At 42.3% G+C, this 17,137-nt stretch overlaps 2 protein-coding genes across 2 annotated transcripts in view; one reads left to right on the top strand and one right to left on the bottom strand.

The window, feature by feature from the left end:
• Positions 1–10,095: 10,095 nt before the first annotated feature.
• Positions 10,096–11,590, bottom strand: MOCS3 (molybdenum cofactor synthesis 3). The gene has a single exon (XM_018557158.1). The coding sequence runs from the start codon at positions 11,560–11,562 to the stop codon at positions 10,096–10,098; it is 1,467 nt and encodes a 488-aa protein (XP_018412660.1). The 5' UTR covers positions 11,563–11,590.
• A 229-nt stretch (positions 11,591–11,819) lies between these two features.
• Positions 11,820–17,137, top strand: part of DDX55 (DEAD-box helicase 55) — a 12,796-nt gene continuing 7,478 nt past the window's right edge. The window contains exons 1-10 of the mRNA XM_018557197.1: positions 11,820–11,956; positions 13,365–13,415; positions 13,594–13,680; positions 14,403–14,494; positions 14,705–14,767; positions 15,189–15,338; positions 15,422–15,611; positions 16,129–16,211; positions 16,298–16,429; positions 16,521–16,613. Of these exons, the coding sequence (XP_018412699.1) occupies positions 11,849–11,956; positions 13,365–13,415; positions 13,594–13,680; positions 14,403–14,494; positions 14,705–14,767; positions 15,189–15,338; positions 15,422–15,611; positions 16,129–16,211; positions 16,298–16,429; positions 16,521–16,613 (1,049 nt within the window). The 5' untranslated portion in view covers positions 11,820–11,848. The remainder of the gene's footprint in view (positions 11,957–13,364; positions 13,416–13,593; positions 13,681–14,402; positions 14,495–14,704; positions 14,768–15,188; positions 15,339–15,421; positions 15,612–16,128; positions 16,212–16,297; positions 16,430–16,520; positions 16,614–17,137) is intronic.

The following is a 17,137-nucleotide window of genomic DNA, read 5'->3' as shown; positions in this document are numbered from 1 at the left end:
TAATGGAGCAGATGGACACAAATGTGCTGTTTTATACCATGAATGCTAATCCTTTCAAAGTCAGAAAAGACTCGGGCATTTCTTTGGATTTTTCTGATGAGGATGGGTTTAATATTGTATTGTATGATCTTGCTGCCTTGTGTCCATCTGCAATGCAAAAAAAGATTTTAAAGCTGTACTGAACATTCGGTACATCTCTATCATGGCTGTGCTCAGCTGCCTTCAATGACCATGTTAGTTTACTAGGTGATTAGAACTGCATACTGTATTAAAAAAAAAGTACCACCATAGTAGACGAATTTTCCAACTCCTGACTGTAACAGACTACTGGTAGATTAGGTGTTGCACGAAGGAGTTCATTACTGCACTGTGGTTTCTGGGTAAGTATTGTTTGCCTTTCTATTCTATTGCTACATCATGGACCATCAAAAGCAATCTTTATAAAGCAAAACATGTATGGGTGAAACCGCCATTCCCTGACAAAGAATACATGCCATTTGCTGGGCAGTGACAATCCAAATCGGCACCTTTTACTGCTCTAGAGCTAGTATTCAGCAAAGGTTGGCTGAAAGAGGTATAAGAGTGGGGAATCTATAGTCGCACATTAACTATCCCATCTAAAAATTCAAAAGTCGATCATTTCCCAGCATAATTTTGCAAAAAACAAAAGTGGGACTTTTGCAGGAACGGTTTGCTTACAATTTAAAGTTAAGACGTGGTTGGTATACCAAACTGCACCAACCTTTATCACATTTAGATTGTCATTTAGTTATTGAAAAGAAAACAAAACTGAGTGGCTTGCTTACTTGAGATAACCACACACAAAGGCAAGCAGTTGTATGATCCAAATAGTGGTGCATTCATAGGACACAATGCAGACTTTTACATGAGGGTGTTTGACCAGGTGAGAAATTTGTCTCTGGATTTCATATTGTTAATACTGATTTAACAGAGATAAGTTGGTGCCACACAATGGGGGACTCTCTAACAGTTTGCACTGATGTCGATTTGCATGTTGGCTAAAAAAAAGAAAATAGGCCTGATCATTCAGAAACTTTTTATTTGTGCATGACTAGCTTTATCATATTTGGTTTCATTCTCGTCATTAAGATATTTGAAAAAATTTTTTTAAAGCAGGAGGAAAGTACAATATTCTGTCAAGCTTTGGAAATAGAACATGTAACTATTGATATTTTAAAGCCACTCTTCCCATTTGTCTTTGTTTGGCACATACGCCTGTCTGCAATTGTTTAGTTTTACATAAAAGTGGTATATTTTGGTCAAAACCAAACTATTTTTCATCTGTTTGTTTAATAATGCGTTAAAGTAAAATGCTTCTGGTGTTGGTGCAGATCCGGATTAAGTGGTGAATTATCTAATTTATCTGCTTGTATTATTTTCTTCTACACACAAAATTGTTTTATATAATTTGTTTTCTTATGCATCTCCATGTTTAAAAAAATATTTTCCACCCTGGGCAAAACTGCTCTTGTGCAGCAGGTTTGAGAAGAATTAAATGGTTCTTTTGTTGGGACTGTTGCTTGCTGACTTGTTTGAATATCCCTTTAAAAATTCAAAGGTGTACATTTAAAAAGAAAAAAGATGCTTGTCTAAATATTACCTGGGTTCGGTGAAAATAAACATTCTTTAACAAAAAAAAGTATTTCTGTGTTCGTTTTAAAGTTAAGCTGTATTAAGGAGTAAGTGCACTTTCCTTTTATTCCTCCTTGACTGCTCAAATAAATGAAATCCAAGTATATGTGTTGCTTATAACAAGGCAGCACTTCATTCAATATCATTGATGCACTGATGGTCATTTTTCCTTGACTTACCTCAACATTTCCGCACCACTACTTGAGCTAGTCTTTACATAGTATCTATTTAAATTGGTGTATTTTTTGCAACAACTTTGGAGACTGTACCCGGATCCCACTGGACAAAGAATTGTGGGGCCAGCCTGGGATGTGACCTTTGGGCACTCTGCTCTGTATTGTGGTGCTTTTCAGACCTGCATGTACTGTTAGTAGCACAGTACTTTCTGGGCTCAGAGCTATAGCACAGCCTCTGGTGTGACCCAGTCTTTGAAGACCCGTGTATTGAGTAGCCAGTCAGGCTGAACTACTTGGAGCTACCTTACAGTTGATACTGTTGGGTGCCAATTTTAAGGCTGAGGGAACTAAGCGCTGACCTCATCAGCTAGATGGAATGTTGCACAAGCTCCTTCTCCTGCCTTTCAGCCTAGAAGAAGCACTACATGGAATGTCCAGTCTCATTTCACTGCCTCCCTACAGTGTCTTCATCACCTCTGGCTGCCTGCGACCCTTAACACCAGTTGCTTGGGTTTGTGAATAGGCCTTACCCCACTTTGTTTTTCTCCAATATGCTGTACAACATGTATTTTCAAAAATGCACAGGGCACAGTCTTGCTGCAATGGGTGACCTCAGCCCATACGCACCTACTTGTTCCAAGGGAGTTTACTAGATTTCCCAGAAAGGAATCGGCAGCTGTAATTTGAAACCTGTGTCCCCTATTAATGGGTCGTCTTCATCAGAAGCTTTTGCACTCGTCTGAAGCTGAGGCCTCCTCTGTGTCCACTTTGGACTTTTTGTCTGCTTGTGCCCAATTATTAGAGCAGTCTGCTTGCAGAGACTTGAAGCATGCAACTATACCATCTCTGGCTCTGAGCTTCCTGGGTTTCCAACTCAAACCATGCGTGAGGTCCCTGGCACCATCTCTAATTCAAAGCTCTCAGTCTACCTCTAGAGAGGCTATTTATTGAGCCACTTGCAGACAACTCGGGTGTACTAAGGGTTGTTTCAAACCTAGTTAATGTGGTATGTGTTTACCCTGTATTTAGAGGATCACCCTGCTATTTCAGGCCTAGTGTCTTGTATGGCTCCCAAAGCTGCAAAGACCTGCTTCTCCATCTCATAGACCACTAGTGGCCTGTCCAAGCCTTCCTCTCACTCAAACCATGGGTTTTATGCCACTGGCACTCTAACTCCTGTGCTTAGTCTTCTGCTTTAAGGTGCTCCCCCACTTTTTTTAAAAAAATATTATTTGTTTAGCTGGGTCCCTGGGCATTATACCTTCCTAGCATTTGGATGCTCAAGTAACCCCCTGTAGCTATCAGGCTTCCCATTTTCTGTTATTCCTCGTCAGTCTTCTGATAAGATTTGTTGGACACATTGCTGAGAACAGTCTTAATTTCCTTGCAATCTGGGTCCATGTTACCTTACTTGGCAGGAACTTTCATTTCATTCTTTCATTATTGGTTCCCCCCTAAACCTGTACCCCTCAAAGGGGAGCTTCATGTGATTGGGTAGTGTTCAGCCCTTTGTAGTATTCTAACCATCAGTCCTAGCTCTCTACCCAAAGGTCTCAGCAAGGTTTACATTAATACTTTCCAGCTGTTTCTCTTGCTGAGAAGGAATCTGTCCATTCAGCATTCCCCAGACCTACCCGCTCTAAGTACTGGATCTAACAATTTTACCTAGTGCCTTCTTTTGGTGTCCCTTTTGTAGAACACTTAGAAGCCCCTGAATAGGGTCTGTTTTGTGGACTCTTGCAATCGTAGTCTTTCTGCTGGACCTCACTCTTGGGTTTTCCGCTGGTACCCTTAATTCACTACTTGAAGAGGATCTGTTTTGAGGACTACCACAATCGGTGTTCTTCTGCTGTAGATCTTGCGTAGAGATGGTCTCTCCTGGTTCTTCCATTGCCACCCCTTAAAGAGCCTTTGTTTTGTGGACTTTTTACAGTCAGAGTCCTTCTGCTGAAGCTTACTCCTTTTAGGGCCCTTTTACATTGATGATCAGTCTGGACCAATCTGTCAGTTTTTTTTCTTTTCTTCAGATGGATCCAGAAGAATGCCCAATATATGGCTATGGGTGAGCAGATGAAAACTTACATATATCCGTTTGTATTTGTTTACATCCAAGTGCTTCTAGATCTGGTAAAAAGGAAAAGGCCTGTGTCTTGTCATATTTGCGGGCCTAGATGGAACTGAATAGATGTAAGTAAATGATGTCTTTTCAGTTAACATGTTTTCATCAATCTTCCTTTTTTTTTGGCCCACCTTGACTTAGGATACAGGGAGGGGCATGCACACTGATGTTTTTTGTAATCCATATTGGGCAGCAATCATGGCCAGGGATGTCTCATGAGACACCTATTATTTTGGTCCATCTCATACCAGACCTGTGGGGCACCACCTGCTGGCAATAGAGCGATAGGGTGAAGGAGAGGCTGTGGCAAGAGGTGAGCCAGGCTCTGACCCCAAACTGGGCGATCCTCACAAATAAGTAGCAGGAGAAGCTTTCTTTCACCAAAATAAATCAAGCGGGCTTTCCTAGTAAAGACATTTGAGATGACTACCCCTCATTCCTTAACAGTGGATGTGGCAGCAGTTCTGGATTGGTTTCGACAGATACTCTGACAGCTGATCGTTCTCTAAATTACAAAAATTATATTTTTTCTGCAATACGTGCTTTTTTTCCCCTGAGGCTGTCACTTGCAAACTAACAGCTCTGCAATCCAGCATCTGTCTTCCTTTGGTTTGGGCTCACAGTTCTACTACTCTGATAGGAGTCAAGATGGTCCCCAAACGACAATGAAGAAAAAGAGGAAGGACCTGTTATGTTACTTGGCCTTTTCTATTGGGATATACTGTATGAGCAGTCTTTTCTTCCTTTCACATTAACCAGGTGCTACAGGAAGAGAATGATTTAACCTGCTGACTCCGCCTGCTGGCCTGGACCAGTACAAACCATGTTAGAATAAACAATAAGTGGTAAAAGGTCACTTATCCTTCACGGTAAGTGTGCAGAGGGATTCTGACAGAGTGAAGAAGGGTTAGAATCTCTGAGAGGATTGGATTGCAGTTTGTGTCCCCGCAGTTCCCTTTGTTTCCTGCACTTGTGACACGTGAATAAAAAAAGGAAATCTCTCCAATGGAGTTAAAGACCCCAATATAAACTTGACAGAAGCTTGTTCTATTTCTAGCTTTATTAAAAACTCAAAAAGAATTCTAGTCCATAAAAAGTACCAATAGCTCTCATTCATTGAGAGATTGTGATCAATGAATAAACCAGAACCAGTGGTTTTAGTGCTACCTACACTCCTCTACCCCCCACTAAGCCATGCACCTTTTCTGGACCCCATAGAGCCAGTGGCAATTGCAGCAGTGGATGCGCAGAGCAGGAGCATTATGTCCACTCCACCTAGTTCTCCTGTTGGTACCAAAAGATCTTGGTGGAAGGGTGCCTTCTGTCTTTTGCTGACTATTGGCCCAGCTATATCTAAGATGCCTGTGTTCATGCTACAAACTTGATGTTAATTCCTTGGTTTGGAGAATTTCCTTCCACTGAACTTGCATCTGGCAGATCTGTTTGGCACTTCAAGGGCCTCTTGGCAAGAAGGGTTATTGTTCTGGTTCCTTCCCCAGAACAGTTCTGAGTTTTTAATTCAGATCTCTAAATGACCTTGGTTGGTAATTCAGGACATCATCTATTTCATTGGTAATCGTGTCACTCTATTAAGTGGATCGTCCCCCATTTGGGCTGTCCTCCACACCTAGAGCCTTCATAAAAGTGCTAATACTGATCTGTTTGAGCAGGATCTCCATAGTGGTCTCCCTGCTATCGAGATGCAACCCAGAAGCTAGAGGAGAATCTCTGGGTGACACTTGACACTCCATGTTCGTCTGGCTCCTGGCGTTCAGGAGCCAGCTGAACTCAGATTCTTCTCTAGCTCCTGGGTCACATCTTGATAGTAGGCCATCAAGGAAGACCACTATGGAGATCCCGCTCATCCTGTCTGCACCCTTCTCCCTACTGTGGGAGTGCCTGGGCTTGATTCTGGACACTGAACTGTCAAAAGTGCTCAACCCCCTAGAGAAACATCAGGACTATGTAGGAGGAGGACTTATTGGTTTTCCCTGTGGGCCTACTTGAGGATCCTTGGACTGATCATGGCTAGTGATGAACCGAACAGGTCCGAGTTCGGTTCGAATTCAAACTTTAGAACATCCATGGGGGCGTGTCTGAGCGGACGTCTAGAGACGCCTGCTCAGATCTAGAGAGCTCCGGGCCGGCCGTTTTTCTACTTCGGCCGGCCCGGAGGCAGTTAAAGAGGGCTTTTATGCCAGTTATTGGCCATAAAAGGTTTATGGGAATCCGGGTACTGACCTGGGGGACAGCAATCAATTTAAAAAAATAAAGAAAACTTTTTTAAAAATACTGTTTTTAAAGGAGCAGTGATTTTAACATCACTTAAAGGGTAACAATAAAAATGAAAAATTCCTGTAAATATCATGCCAGGGGGCCCCCCTTAAACTGCCTGTAAAGTGACACATCTGTACGGTGTGTTTCCCCTCCCAAACAATACTAGACCTTTAGGTCTGGTAGGAATGTTAGGAGGGACCAAATGTCTTTTTAAAAAAGCCTGGGGTTCCCCCCAAAAGTAATACCAGACCCTTAAGGTCTGGTAGAAATATTTAGGATGGACCCCGTGTAAAAAAAAAAAAAAAAAAGTGTGTGGGGTTCCCCCTTAACCACTTGTGTAAAAAAAACAAAAACGGGTGGATGGCGGATCCTTCCCAGCGGGGTCACTTAATTGTACGTCATTTTGTTTTATGCTCGCGCGCGCCCCCTAGCAGAATACCTGTTCGGTAAATAGAAATAATAAAAAAAGACGACCGCCGTCTTTTAGCTCCTCCCGTTCACTCGCGACGAACACCCGCTGCACAATGGCATTTTGACAAAAGCCAGTAACATATAAACACTTGGGCGGAGCTAGCAGTGAAAGCTGGCTCCGCCCAACTGTTTATAGTTGTGGCAGCTGAGCCATGCCTGGGCAGAGTCATCATGAGTTTGCCTAATCATGGCTTCACAGTTCTCTGTGCCCTGATTGGGCAAAGTCTTGCACCTGATCTGTGGTCAGGTGCAAGGCTTTAGCCAATCAGGGCTCACAAGGTACAGTGCCTGGTGCGGGATGCTCGGCAGGTCCACAGCCTACCGAACACACGAACTGCCGATGGTCGAGTAGAACTCACGTTTCGCCTCGAACATCGAGCCCAACACTAATCATGGCTGCCTTCTAAGCAGTTCTGTATGTTCTTTTTGCACCTGACATTTCAAGCAGGACATCCTGTGGTATCTTTTATAGACTAAGGCCTCTTTTACCGCCCTCTAAAAAGCGATCAGTGGCGGTACACAATTGTGGTGCAGTTCCATTGTCTACAATAGTCATGTTTGGCAGGCTATGCCTCTTTCCAAACAAAACATGCTGTATAAAATTTGCCATATGTACATACTGCAGACCTGAGCAGCCATGTTAGGTTTTAGTTGGGCAGTTGGGGTGGTAAAACAGCAGATCATCTTTTTACCACCCCTTTGCTGTTTGTGTGAACAAGGCCTAATAGACCATGGTCTTGTGAGGTTAGGGGTCAGACCTGTAGTATGCCATCTTCAGGAGTAGCCAGGAAGGGAAAATTATATTATGTTGTTTGACACCTTTTACGTATTCCTCACCACTTATGCCTGCTGTGGCAGCTGGAACAAAGATTCAACCTGACAGACAGCCGCCTGTTCCAATAGCTGGGCCACCCAGAACCACCACCCACAACAGGGAACACGCTATGCTTAGCAACTTTTCCAGAACACTGGCACGGCTTTAAATTGTGGGAACAGGCATAGGTGATACGGTTACCTGGGGGAATCCCTGCAGGGAGCCGTGAGTGACAGTCACGGCTCTCTGCGGGGACATGATGGAGAAGTGAGCGAGCGGCGGTATGCGTTCGCTCACTTTCCGATCTATTTAGTGAAATTCACTCACCTCATAGTTCTCGCTAGTGCACGCTATTGCAAAGTGCAATGCATCATACACCAGGTGTGCTACGATTCATTTGAAAGGCACCTCAACTTGCCACCTTGCAGGCATGCGTTGTAGCGCAGCATGCTGTACCAGAATACCATGCATGGCGTAAAAAAATATTAGTGCATATCTAGAGCATGCACTATTTTTTCACTGCATTACAATGCAAGGTATTGCGGTAACTTACGTTGTGCTGCAATGCATGTCTTGGCGTGACATTCATATGAATGGCAATGCACACACCAGCATACCTAGCATGTGCAAAATGCACCGTTCCAGTATTATGGTGTGAACCGGCCCTCACTTTGTCTGTACTGCAAAATGTAAGATAATAATAGTTTAGGAAAGCTCTGGCCTACGCCCAAACAAGTACATGTACTTCTTTGGGCCGTTTTTGTTGGGCGTTTCCATTGGGATACAGCCAAGTAGCCCTCAGAAATGCGTGTTTGTCGCGCGGTTTTTTACGGCGAATCGCGGTAAAAAAACCGCGCGAAAGACGGGCATATTCAATACGCCTAGGTGTGAACCCAGCCTAAGGGCTGGAATTTATTGCAGTCAGGCAGAAAACTGCAGCAGAGGAAGCTGTGACAAACAATGTTCTGGATATGTTGCCGATTTTTATTTTGAATCCTTTGACGTTGCATGGAAGTATCTCTCTATGCACACATCCACTATAACAGTAATATAGACACTACACAAGTCATGTTGCTTTGAACATTGAAGGAAACCTGACAAGAAGAAAAACTGCTGTTATCCTAAAATGCTAGAGGGCCATTGCCAACAAGTCCCATTTTCACTGACCAGGCCTGTAAAATATCGGGCAGATGGTGTATGCAAATAAGGATGTCTAACTTTTCTTTGATCTGCGATATTTTAGGTCAGCAACTCAGAAAGTACATCCTTGTTTTCATATCCTTGGTGCCGAAGTGTTCGCTGGAGCTACCTGCGCTGCACAATGACTCTCCATAGAATTAAATCGGGTTGTACTACACTAGAGATGCTAGGAGTATAGTCCGATTACAATCTATGGGGAGTAACGGTACAGGCATGGGCAATGGTGGACAAGATTTTGCCTCTGAGGCTGCAAACATAGAAGGTCGCTACCATCAGGAAGAGATAAGTAAGCACCTGGATAAAGGGTTATAGCTTATATTAGGCTGGGGATTTTTTTCTTTTTTTTAAAGAAGTTGTCCTTTAAAGCCAGTGAATTCAACATAACAGCAAATCAAACATGGTAGCCCGTGTATTTGTCTCATGACAAGTTTACTTTAAATTCTATAATTTAAATACATCCCTTAGGTAAGATAAAGGTGATGACAGTAAAATGGTTCAGCATCACTATACCAACTGTCCCACCGAGCTTACATTTTTTGATCTCATCTTTCACGCACAACAAGTTTAGTAAGAAAGTTGGCATGCAATCATCCATAGTTTGCCTGTCATTCATGTTCCCATCACTGACTTTGCACTCTGCACTATACCTATCAGCACACAATTCCTCAGTCTACCTCCCTACCTTGTGCTAGGTGCCACCACGTTAGCAGGAATTGGTAATGACTGCATGCAGAATGGCACACCCCCACCATATGGCCACAAGCACGGAATTGTGGGGTGGCAGGGTGTGTGTCACATGCTCCTTTAAACCTACAAAGCATGAAAGTCATGGAGAGCAGCAGTGGTGGTGATCAAAGCAGCTGTAAAGATGAATATGGGCAGCACAGAGTGTGGGTTTAGTGTAATAGGTTACAGCCAGAATGTGTAATTCTACAATCAAACATTTCCTGATTTTAGATACCCCCATTTATAAACATCTGGGCTCATCTTCCTCGCACACAGTCCACCATATGCACAGAAATGGAAAGCCTCTACAGATGACGCGATTACCCTAGCTGTCTTTATACACAGAAACAATCATCACACGAAGAGGGAAAGGATCACACATCTTTTTTATTCATTCTGGTTTATTGTTAATTATATTATTATAGTTTTTATCCTCTTAATTTGGACAATTCAAATTTTGCACGATGCTGACAACAAAAAAGCTGCCTGCCCGCCCGCCCGCACATAGAAAAACACCTGAGCCATGACATGGAAGACTGTCGAGATAACATTTGTACTGCAGGTTTGGGGGTAAAAGAGACAAACCAGCATTATATTCTGCAATCTTGCGGTGCCTCCTATCCTCCAGTTAATGACAGTTCCCCCCTATACCGGCCACTCTAATATTTGGGAAAGGCAGGGTCGATCTTCTCAGCCCATGCCATCAGACCCCCTGCAATATCCTTCGCTATAAACTTGCACATTCCATCTTTAGAAAGTTGCTGCAGAATTTTCACAGCTTTCTGTGAGTCATTTCCAAGTTTGCAGATGACGATCAGTTTCATTTGGTGACTGCCGCACTCGCCTGTTCCACTCATCTTTTTCCCCAGGACATCCACAGCATTCCCAGCCTCAAGTTGGCCCAGTGGGATATGGACAGAGTGGGGCAGGTGGCAGATGTCCACCTCGGCCTGCGGTCGGACATCAATGAGCAGGTGAGGCGCTCTATCATCCAGAAGCTTTTTGTACTCCTGAACGGTCATCCTGTCAGCGGGAGTCAGCAGGTTCAGCGTCCGGCACTTATCAGAGGCGGAAGAACCACAGAACGCCTCATAGTCCTTTAGGATACATGGCTCTGACTCACCACCACAAACGGCACAGTCCGCCCGTTTCCCTCGAAGCCTGATGTTGCGGAAACGGCTCTCCATTGCGTCGTACATCAGCATGGTGCCGCTATAACTGGGAGTTGTTCCAGAGGCCAATTTTAGCACTTCTAGAGCTTGTAGACACCCCATGATCCCAGGGATGACACCTAAAACTCCTCCGTCAGCGCAGTTGGTGACAGTTTCTGGAGGTGGAGGGATGGGAAACAGGCAGCGGTAACATGGTCCTCCTTGATGGTTGTATACAGTTAACTGGCCCTCCCAGCGAAGTGCGCTGGCCGATACAAGCGGCTTTCTAGCAACCACGCAGGCATCATTGATCAGATATCTGGTGGGTACGTTGTCTGAGCAGTCCGCTACTATGTCATATTGGCGGATAAGCGGCACAGCATTGGCAGGACTCAACATCGCCTGGTACGGGACGTATTCAACAGTGGTATTCAGCTGCTGCAATGTGGTGGCCATGGATATGGCCTTTGGCATCCCTATCCTCTCCTCACTATGGAGAACTTGTCTATGAAGGTTGCTCACCTCCACATCGTCATAGTCCAACAGCCCCAATCGTCCAACTCCGGCTGCAGCCAAATACTGCACCAGGGGGCAGCCAAGCCCACCGCATCCCACAACCAGCACCGAACACTGGGAGATGCGTAGCTGACCCCTGACCCCAAACTCTGGGAGCACCAACTGGCGGCTGTAGCGTAAGATTTCTCCATTGGACAAGGAGTCCCGGGAGAGTGCAGGCAGTTCTTCATCAGTGCTGCGAAGCCTGGGTGTGGAGGAGGACTTGTTACTGTGCTGGCATGAAGAGGACTTGTCACCGTGCTGGCATGAAGAGGACTTGTCACCGTGCTGGCATGAAGAGGACCTGTCACCGTGCTGGCATGAAGAAGCCCGGTCATTGAGTTGTTCTCTCAGGCTGTGAATCTCCTGGTCTCTTCTCTTGATCTCTTCCCTCAGCCTCTCCAGTTCGGCACTCTCCATGGGTGAGAAGGAAACCGGTTAGTGCTCTATGTAGCCTCCTTTGCTGTCCAGTAGTATGATTTCTGCAGGGGACTGGTCGAGGTTAGCCTGTGTTATGAGACGAGCCTGTCAGCCTACCGAACAGGACGGTACACTATTCATGTAAGGCGACAAGGAAGCAGCTACGTGATAGCTGCATGCCGTGTCCTTCAACCTACAGCGGAACCCGGAAGTCGCTATTCCTGTTGCTGCGGATGTTTTAGAGGAGCGCACTGGACACACGTGTGGCCGTTTTACTTACAGGAAGATGGAGAATGTAACAGAAGGGACATGGGACACTCTACCGGAGAGATTAAATGACAAGATACGGCAAACACTCCGAGAACTGAACTTCAGTCATATGACCCCGGTGCAGGTATGAGCTGAAGAAGACGGTGCCAATGCAGTTCCCTGTCTTTAGTTTCTAGGGAATTCCTGAGTTGGTTATTGTGTACAGAAGAGATAGTGATAAGGTCAGATCTGACTGTGCAAATACAATTCCCTGTCCCTAGTGAGAGATCCTTCTCATGTATCCACATCACACATACATTCCTGAGTTGGTTATTGTATACAGAAGAGACAGTGATAAGGTCAGATCTGACTGTGCCAATACGATTCCCTGTCCCTAGTGAGATGACCCTCCTCATGTATCCACATCACACATACATTCCTGAGTTAGTTATTGTATACAGAAGAGACAGTGATAAGGTCAGATCTGACTGTGCCAATACGATTCCCTGTCCCTAGTGAGATGACCCTCCTCATGTATCCACATCACACATACATTACTGGGTTGGTTATTGTATACAGGAGAGACAGTGATAAGGTCAGATATGACTGTGCCAATACAATTCCCTGTACCTAGTGAGAAGATCCTCCTCATGTATCCATATCACACTGGGTAATATGGTATATGTATACAGGCCTGCCTGTCATTTGGGGACTGACCCCTTATTTCAGAATTTTTTTAGCAGACTGCTTGCTGACCGACTTCTGCTTGTGCTTTGGATTGCTCTATTAATGCCCACAATGAACACTTTCCCTCCTGTAAGCTCACCTGATCACTGCCTCCTTCTACTACCAAGTTTACAGTGCAGACACTCCAATTGCATGTCTGATGTTAATTTTCAGCTGGCAGGTGGCAACCCTGAACTAATACAGAATCCAAGTACTTGCTAAAGCTGAAAAATGTCATGGCTTGTAAAATGGGGGAATTAAATGGTGTTTTGTTTGGTTGCAGTTCTACAAAGTATAAAATTAAAATATTGTATTACAGAAATCTCAAATGTTTACATAGCTGCCATTGTTTTGAAACAATTGATGGCAATGCAGCTTAAAGCATAAACTAGTTTAATGCTTAGAGTAAAAGGGGTTTACAGCATTCATTGCTCAAAACAAATACATTGTTTATTATAAGGAATGTCATGTATCATTTGACCATACGGGTGTTATGAAGGTTGATTTGCTGGATCTTAGGGTTCTATAAAGAGGTATAAGGAGCATGTACAAGGTGTAGTAAATAAAACCAGCCATGTTCAATTTTTCTGGTTGTTATAAGCCAATGAATAGTGACCAGTAGTTGCTGTGAGTAACTACAATATACTCCTTCATTTGTCATTGCCATGTCCAATGATATGGACTGCTGTGATACCTTTTTATGTTTGATTTGGGTTATATTTTTCTTTTCCTTGAATAAGACATTGATTTCATCAAAATCACAGTGACTTTTGCTTACAGTCTAGAAATAGAGATTAAAATAAACACTGGCTATATTTGTTTTCTAGTCTGCAACCATTCCTCTCTTTATGGGCAACAAAGACATTGCTGCAGAAGCGGTAAGCATATTGTAGCACTCATGTTATTACACTACAGCTAGATTCTGCTTTTGATTTGTACTATGCCTAGTACATCAGTCTTGTTAAAGTATAGATTGAAAATAAATGACATTTCTTATTCCAGAGTTGATTCTTTTGTCCACAGGAATATATTCTGATTTTTTGCATCTCTTATTAGATAACTGGAAGTGGGAAGACTCTGGCCTTTGTAATTCCCCTTCTGGAGATATTGCTGAAGAGAGAAGAAAAGCTAAAGAAAAATCAGGTACATACTGTGACAAAAAATTCACATTGTATTGTCTTGTCTTTAATCTGTATTGTCAAAAAGCATTGTGTAAACCATATTTAAACCTTAATTGTGTTGGATAGAGTTGGGAAGGACTACAATCCGGGCCAGGTTTGTACTACTATCTAGGGCTCTTGACAGTAGCGTCATCCAGCTGTCCCTGCCAATATAACCTCAGTGGTGTGCTCACAATACTAGTGTATTTAGTAACAGAGGTCAACAGTGGTAGTCTCCATACATACTCAGTACAGGTTTGCTTTAATTGTAACTTCACCCAAATACTTTTCTTTTTAGTTTGTACATGTGGAGAAGTTAGAATCCTATGTCAGGTTTTTGTTGCTGTGTGCCTGTTGAAGATTTTCCCCTCACTTACTGTCTGACACCCAAGGTATTGCTATGAGCCGATTGTCCTTTTTTTTGCTTCTCTTGAGTGCATTCTTTGTATACTTTTGTGGAGAATCTAAGAAACAAGTGACACTGCTATTTGTTCCTAGTGATTTCTGTAAACTAAGTTATGAAAAACTTGTTCTGGAGAGAAGAAACAAGAAGTTCAACTGACAGGAAGTCAGGGAAAATCTCCCAATTGTTGGCAAAGTAGAAAACCCAGGCAGGAGATAAAACCCTTCCCCACTCCATCCATCTATTTTGTTTATCTGCAAGAGGTACTAGTGATTTTTTTTTTTCCTTCCACCATTGTTCAGGTTGGTGCTATAATCATTACCCCAACCCGTGAGCTTGCTATACAAATTGATGAGGTGCTGTCACATTTCACAAAACATTTTCCTCAGTTCAGGTAAGATTTTATTTCCCACTCTTCCGCTGTTCTCTATAATTGTTCTGAAATGAAAGCTGTATTTAAATTGTTTTCAGGAAACTTAATCAGCATGGCCTGTTTTTTTTAATTTTTTACTTTTACATTTTTTGATGTATCAACATGATTTGCACATCTCTGCAAACTCCTCGACAAAAAGAATGTTTACTGTTTTTTACTGTTTCTTTTTAGCCAGATCCTCCTTATTGGGGGTAGTAATCCGATTGAAGATGTAAAGAAATGTAAAGAACACGGGTATGTGGTTTGTAGCATAAGTTAGAAAATAGAATATCAAATTCACATTGTCATGTCTTTGATCTGTATTGTGAAAAGCATTGTGTAACCCATAAACAATTCTGTTAGAAATGCCTAGGCCACTGTTTAAAAACAATGTTCACATTGACAAATCTAATCGGTGGTTGTCGGCAGCACAAAAAGTAATCTACGTAGGTTGGGGGATAATATTGATTAATTGCTTAGAAGTTATGGCATTTATTGGTAATCGGATAATATAAAAATGTTTAAACTTTTTATTACATTAATACTGAAGTTTAGTATTATAAAATTGACTGCTGTATCAAGAACTCATTTATTTGTCAGTTCTTCATTTTCCTGAATGTCACAGAAGTATATTCATTTATCATAACTTAAATTGCATATTTCTTAATTTGACCAGTGGAAACATCATTGTAGCTACTCCTGGTCGGTTAGAAGACATGTTCCGTCAACAGTCAGATGGGCTGGATTTAGCCACTAGTGTCAAGACCTTGGATGTTCTTATTTTGGATGAGGCTGACAGGCTTCTGGATATGGGGTTTGAAGCCAGGTGATTCATAATATGGTCCATGTAAAATCGCCCTTGCGCCTTTTCTCTACAATTTCCTGCATTAACTTTCCATTTCATTTTAGCATTAACACTATCTTGGACCTCCTGCCCAAGCAGAGGAGGACCGGACTTTTCTCAGCTACACAAACCCAAGAGGTGGAGAATCTTGTACGAGCTGGACTGCGCAATCCCGTGCGAATCACTGTAAAGGAGAAAGGAGTGGCTGCCACTAATACCCAGAAAACACCAACCAGGCTACAAAATTGCTACATGGTAAGCAATCAGACATGTATACATTTTTAAAAAGTACATGCTTATGGCTACATTTTATAGTTATTGATATTGGAGATTTGAGTTAACTCCTAGATTGGGCAGGAGTTATAGGTTAGGTGGTCATATAGTGACAGATTAACAAGGGCTACTGTCATGTGACCATATTTTGTTGTTGTTGTACCGTAGACTAACTTTGATCAGGTTCAGTCTGCATTTAGTAACCTCACACAGGAAACTGTTATCAATGAGAAAGAGTCAAAGCAAGCTAGTCTGTCAGCTTTATTGGCCCGCATGTGGAATGCATTAAGATGCGCATTAAAACTGGACATGGGTTAGAACAGTGGGTTCAAAACAAAAATGCCTGTTAGGAAATAAGATCATTAATGGACTTCTCTGTATGCTTGTAAGACTTGGGAAATATCTTCTGTTTAAAACAGAATAATGTCAGCAATAAGGTATTTGTTTCTTGATCAAGATTGATTTTTATTTAAAAAACCTTTTGTTTTTTGTTTGACAGATTTGCAAAGCAAATGAAAAGTTCAATTATCTTGTGAGTTTTCTACGCCAGAGGAAACAAGAGAAGCATTTAGTATTTTTCAGGTAATGACTAATACAGGTTAATGCTTTAAACAGCAGAGCTTGTAAGTCCTCTACTTATCAGTGTTCTGTTCTTTACTGTACCATAGTACCTGTGCTTGTGTGGAGTATTATGGGAAAGCCCTGGAAGCATTTATAAAGAATGTAAAAGTCATGAGCATTCACGGCAAAATGAAACACAAACGTAATAAGATCTTCACAGAGTTTCGAAAGTTGGACAGGTAAGGATTTTATAATACAAGGAATAATATTTGTATTATATGTGTCTGAGAGGAATGGCTCTAGTGACTGGTTATTTGTCTTTTGTTTCAGTGGTATATTGGTGTGTACAGATGTAATGGCCAGAGGTATTGACATTGCAGAAGTAAACTGGGTTATACAGTATGATCCTCCTAGCAGTGCCAGGTATGTGGAGCAGTACTCCTGCATATTTCTTGTGATCACCTAAGAAGTCAGGTTTTTACCTTGTAAATATTGATGGGGGTATTTAACCCCTTCGTGACAGGAGACATACACTGTACATCCTGCCACGAAGTGCCCAAATGACTCACCACGTACGCTGTACATGATGAGTTATTTGCTGCTTTACAAGGCTGGTAACCGCTGAGAATCAAATGAAGATGAGATTAAATGCTGCAGGATCAGTGTCACTAAGGCTATTATTGGCTGTTCTGAAGTTTGAAGCAGCCTGATAATAACCAAAAATGAATTGATTAATTTACCAAGCAGTAATAGTGAGAATAATTCACGATGACTGCTTGATATAATTAAATAAATTTAAAAAAATAGTAAAAAGGTAAATGTAACAAATAAAATGATATATTTAAGTATATTTTGATACTATCATTTTTATTTAATTTTTAATAATAATAATTGTTATATTTATATAAAAAATAACCTCTTACAATGAAAATCTGCAGCTGAGCTGC

The sequence above is a fragment of the Nanorana parkeri genome, unplaced genomic scaffold (assembly GCF_000935625.1).
Source record: "Nanorana parkeri isolate BGI_ZX_2015 unplaced genomic scaffold, ASM93562v1 scaffold13, whole genome shotgun sequence".
In the NCBI taxonomy this organism is placed as follows: Eukaryota; Metazoa; Chordata; class Amphibia; order Anura; family Dicroglossidae; genus Nanorana; species Nanorana parkeri.
Note: the sequence above shows the minus strand (reverse complement) of the source record. Positions and strands in the feature narration are given on the sequence as shown.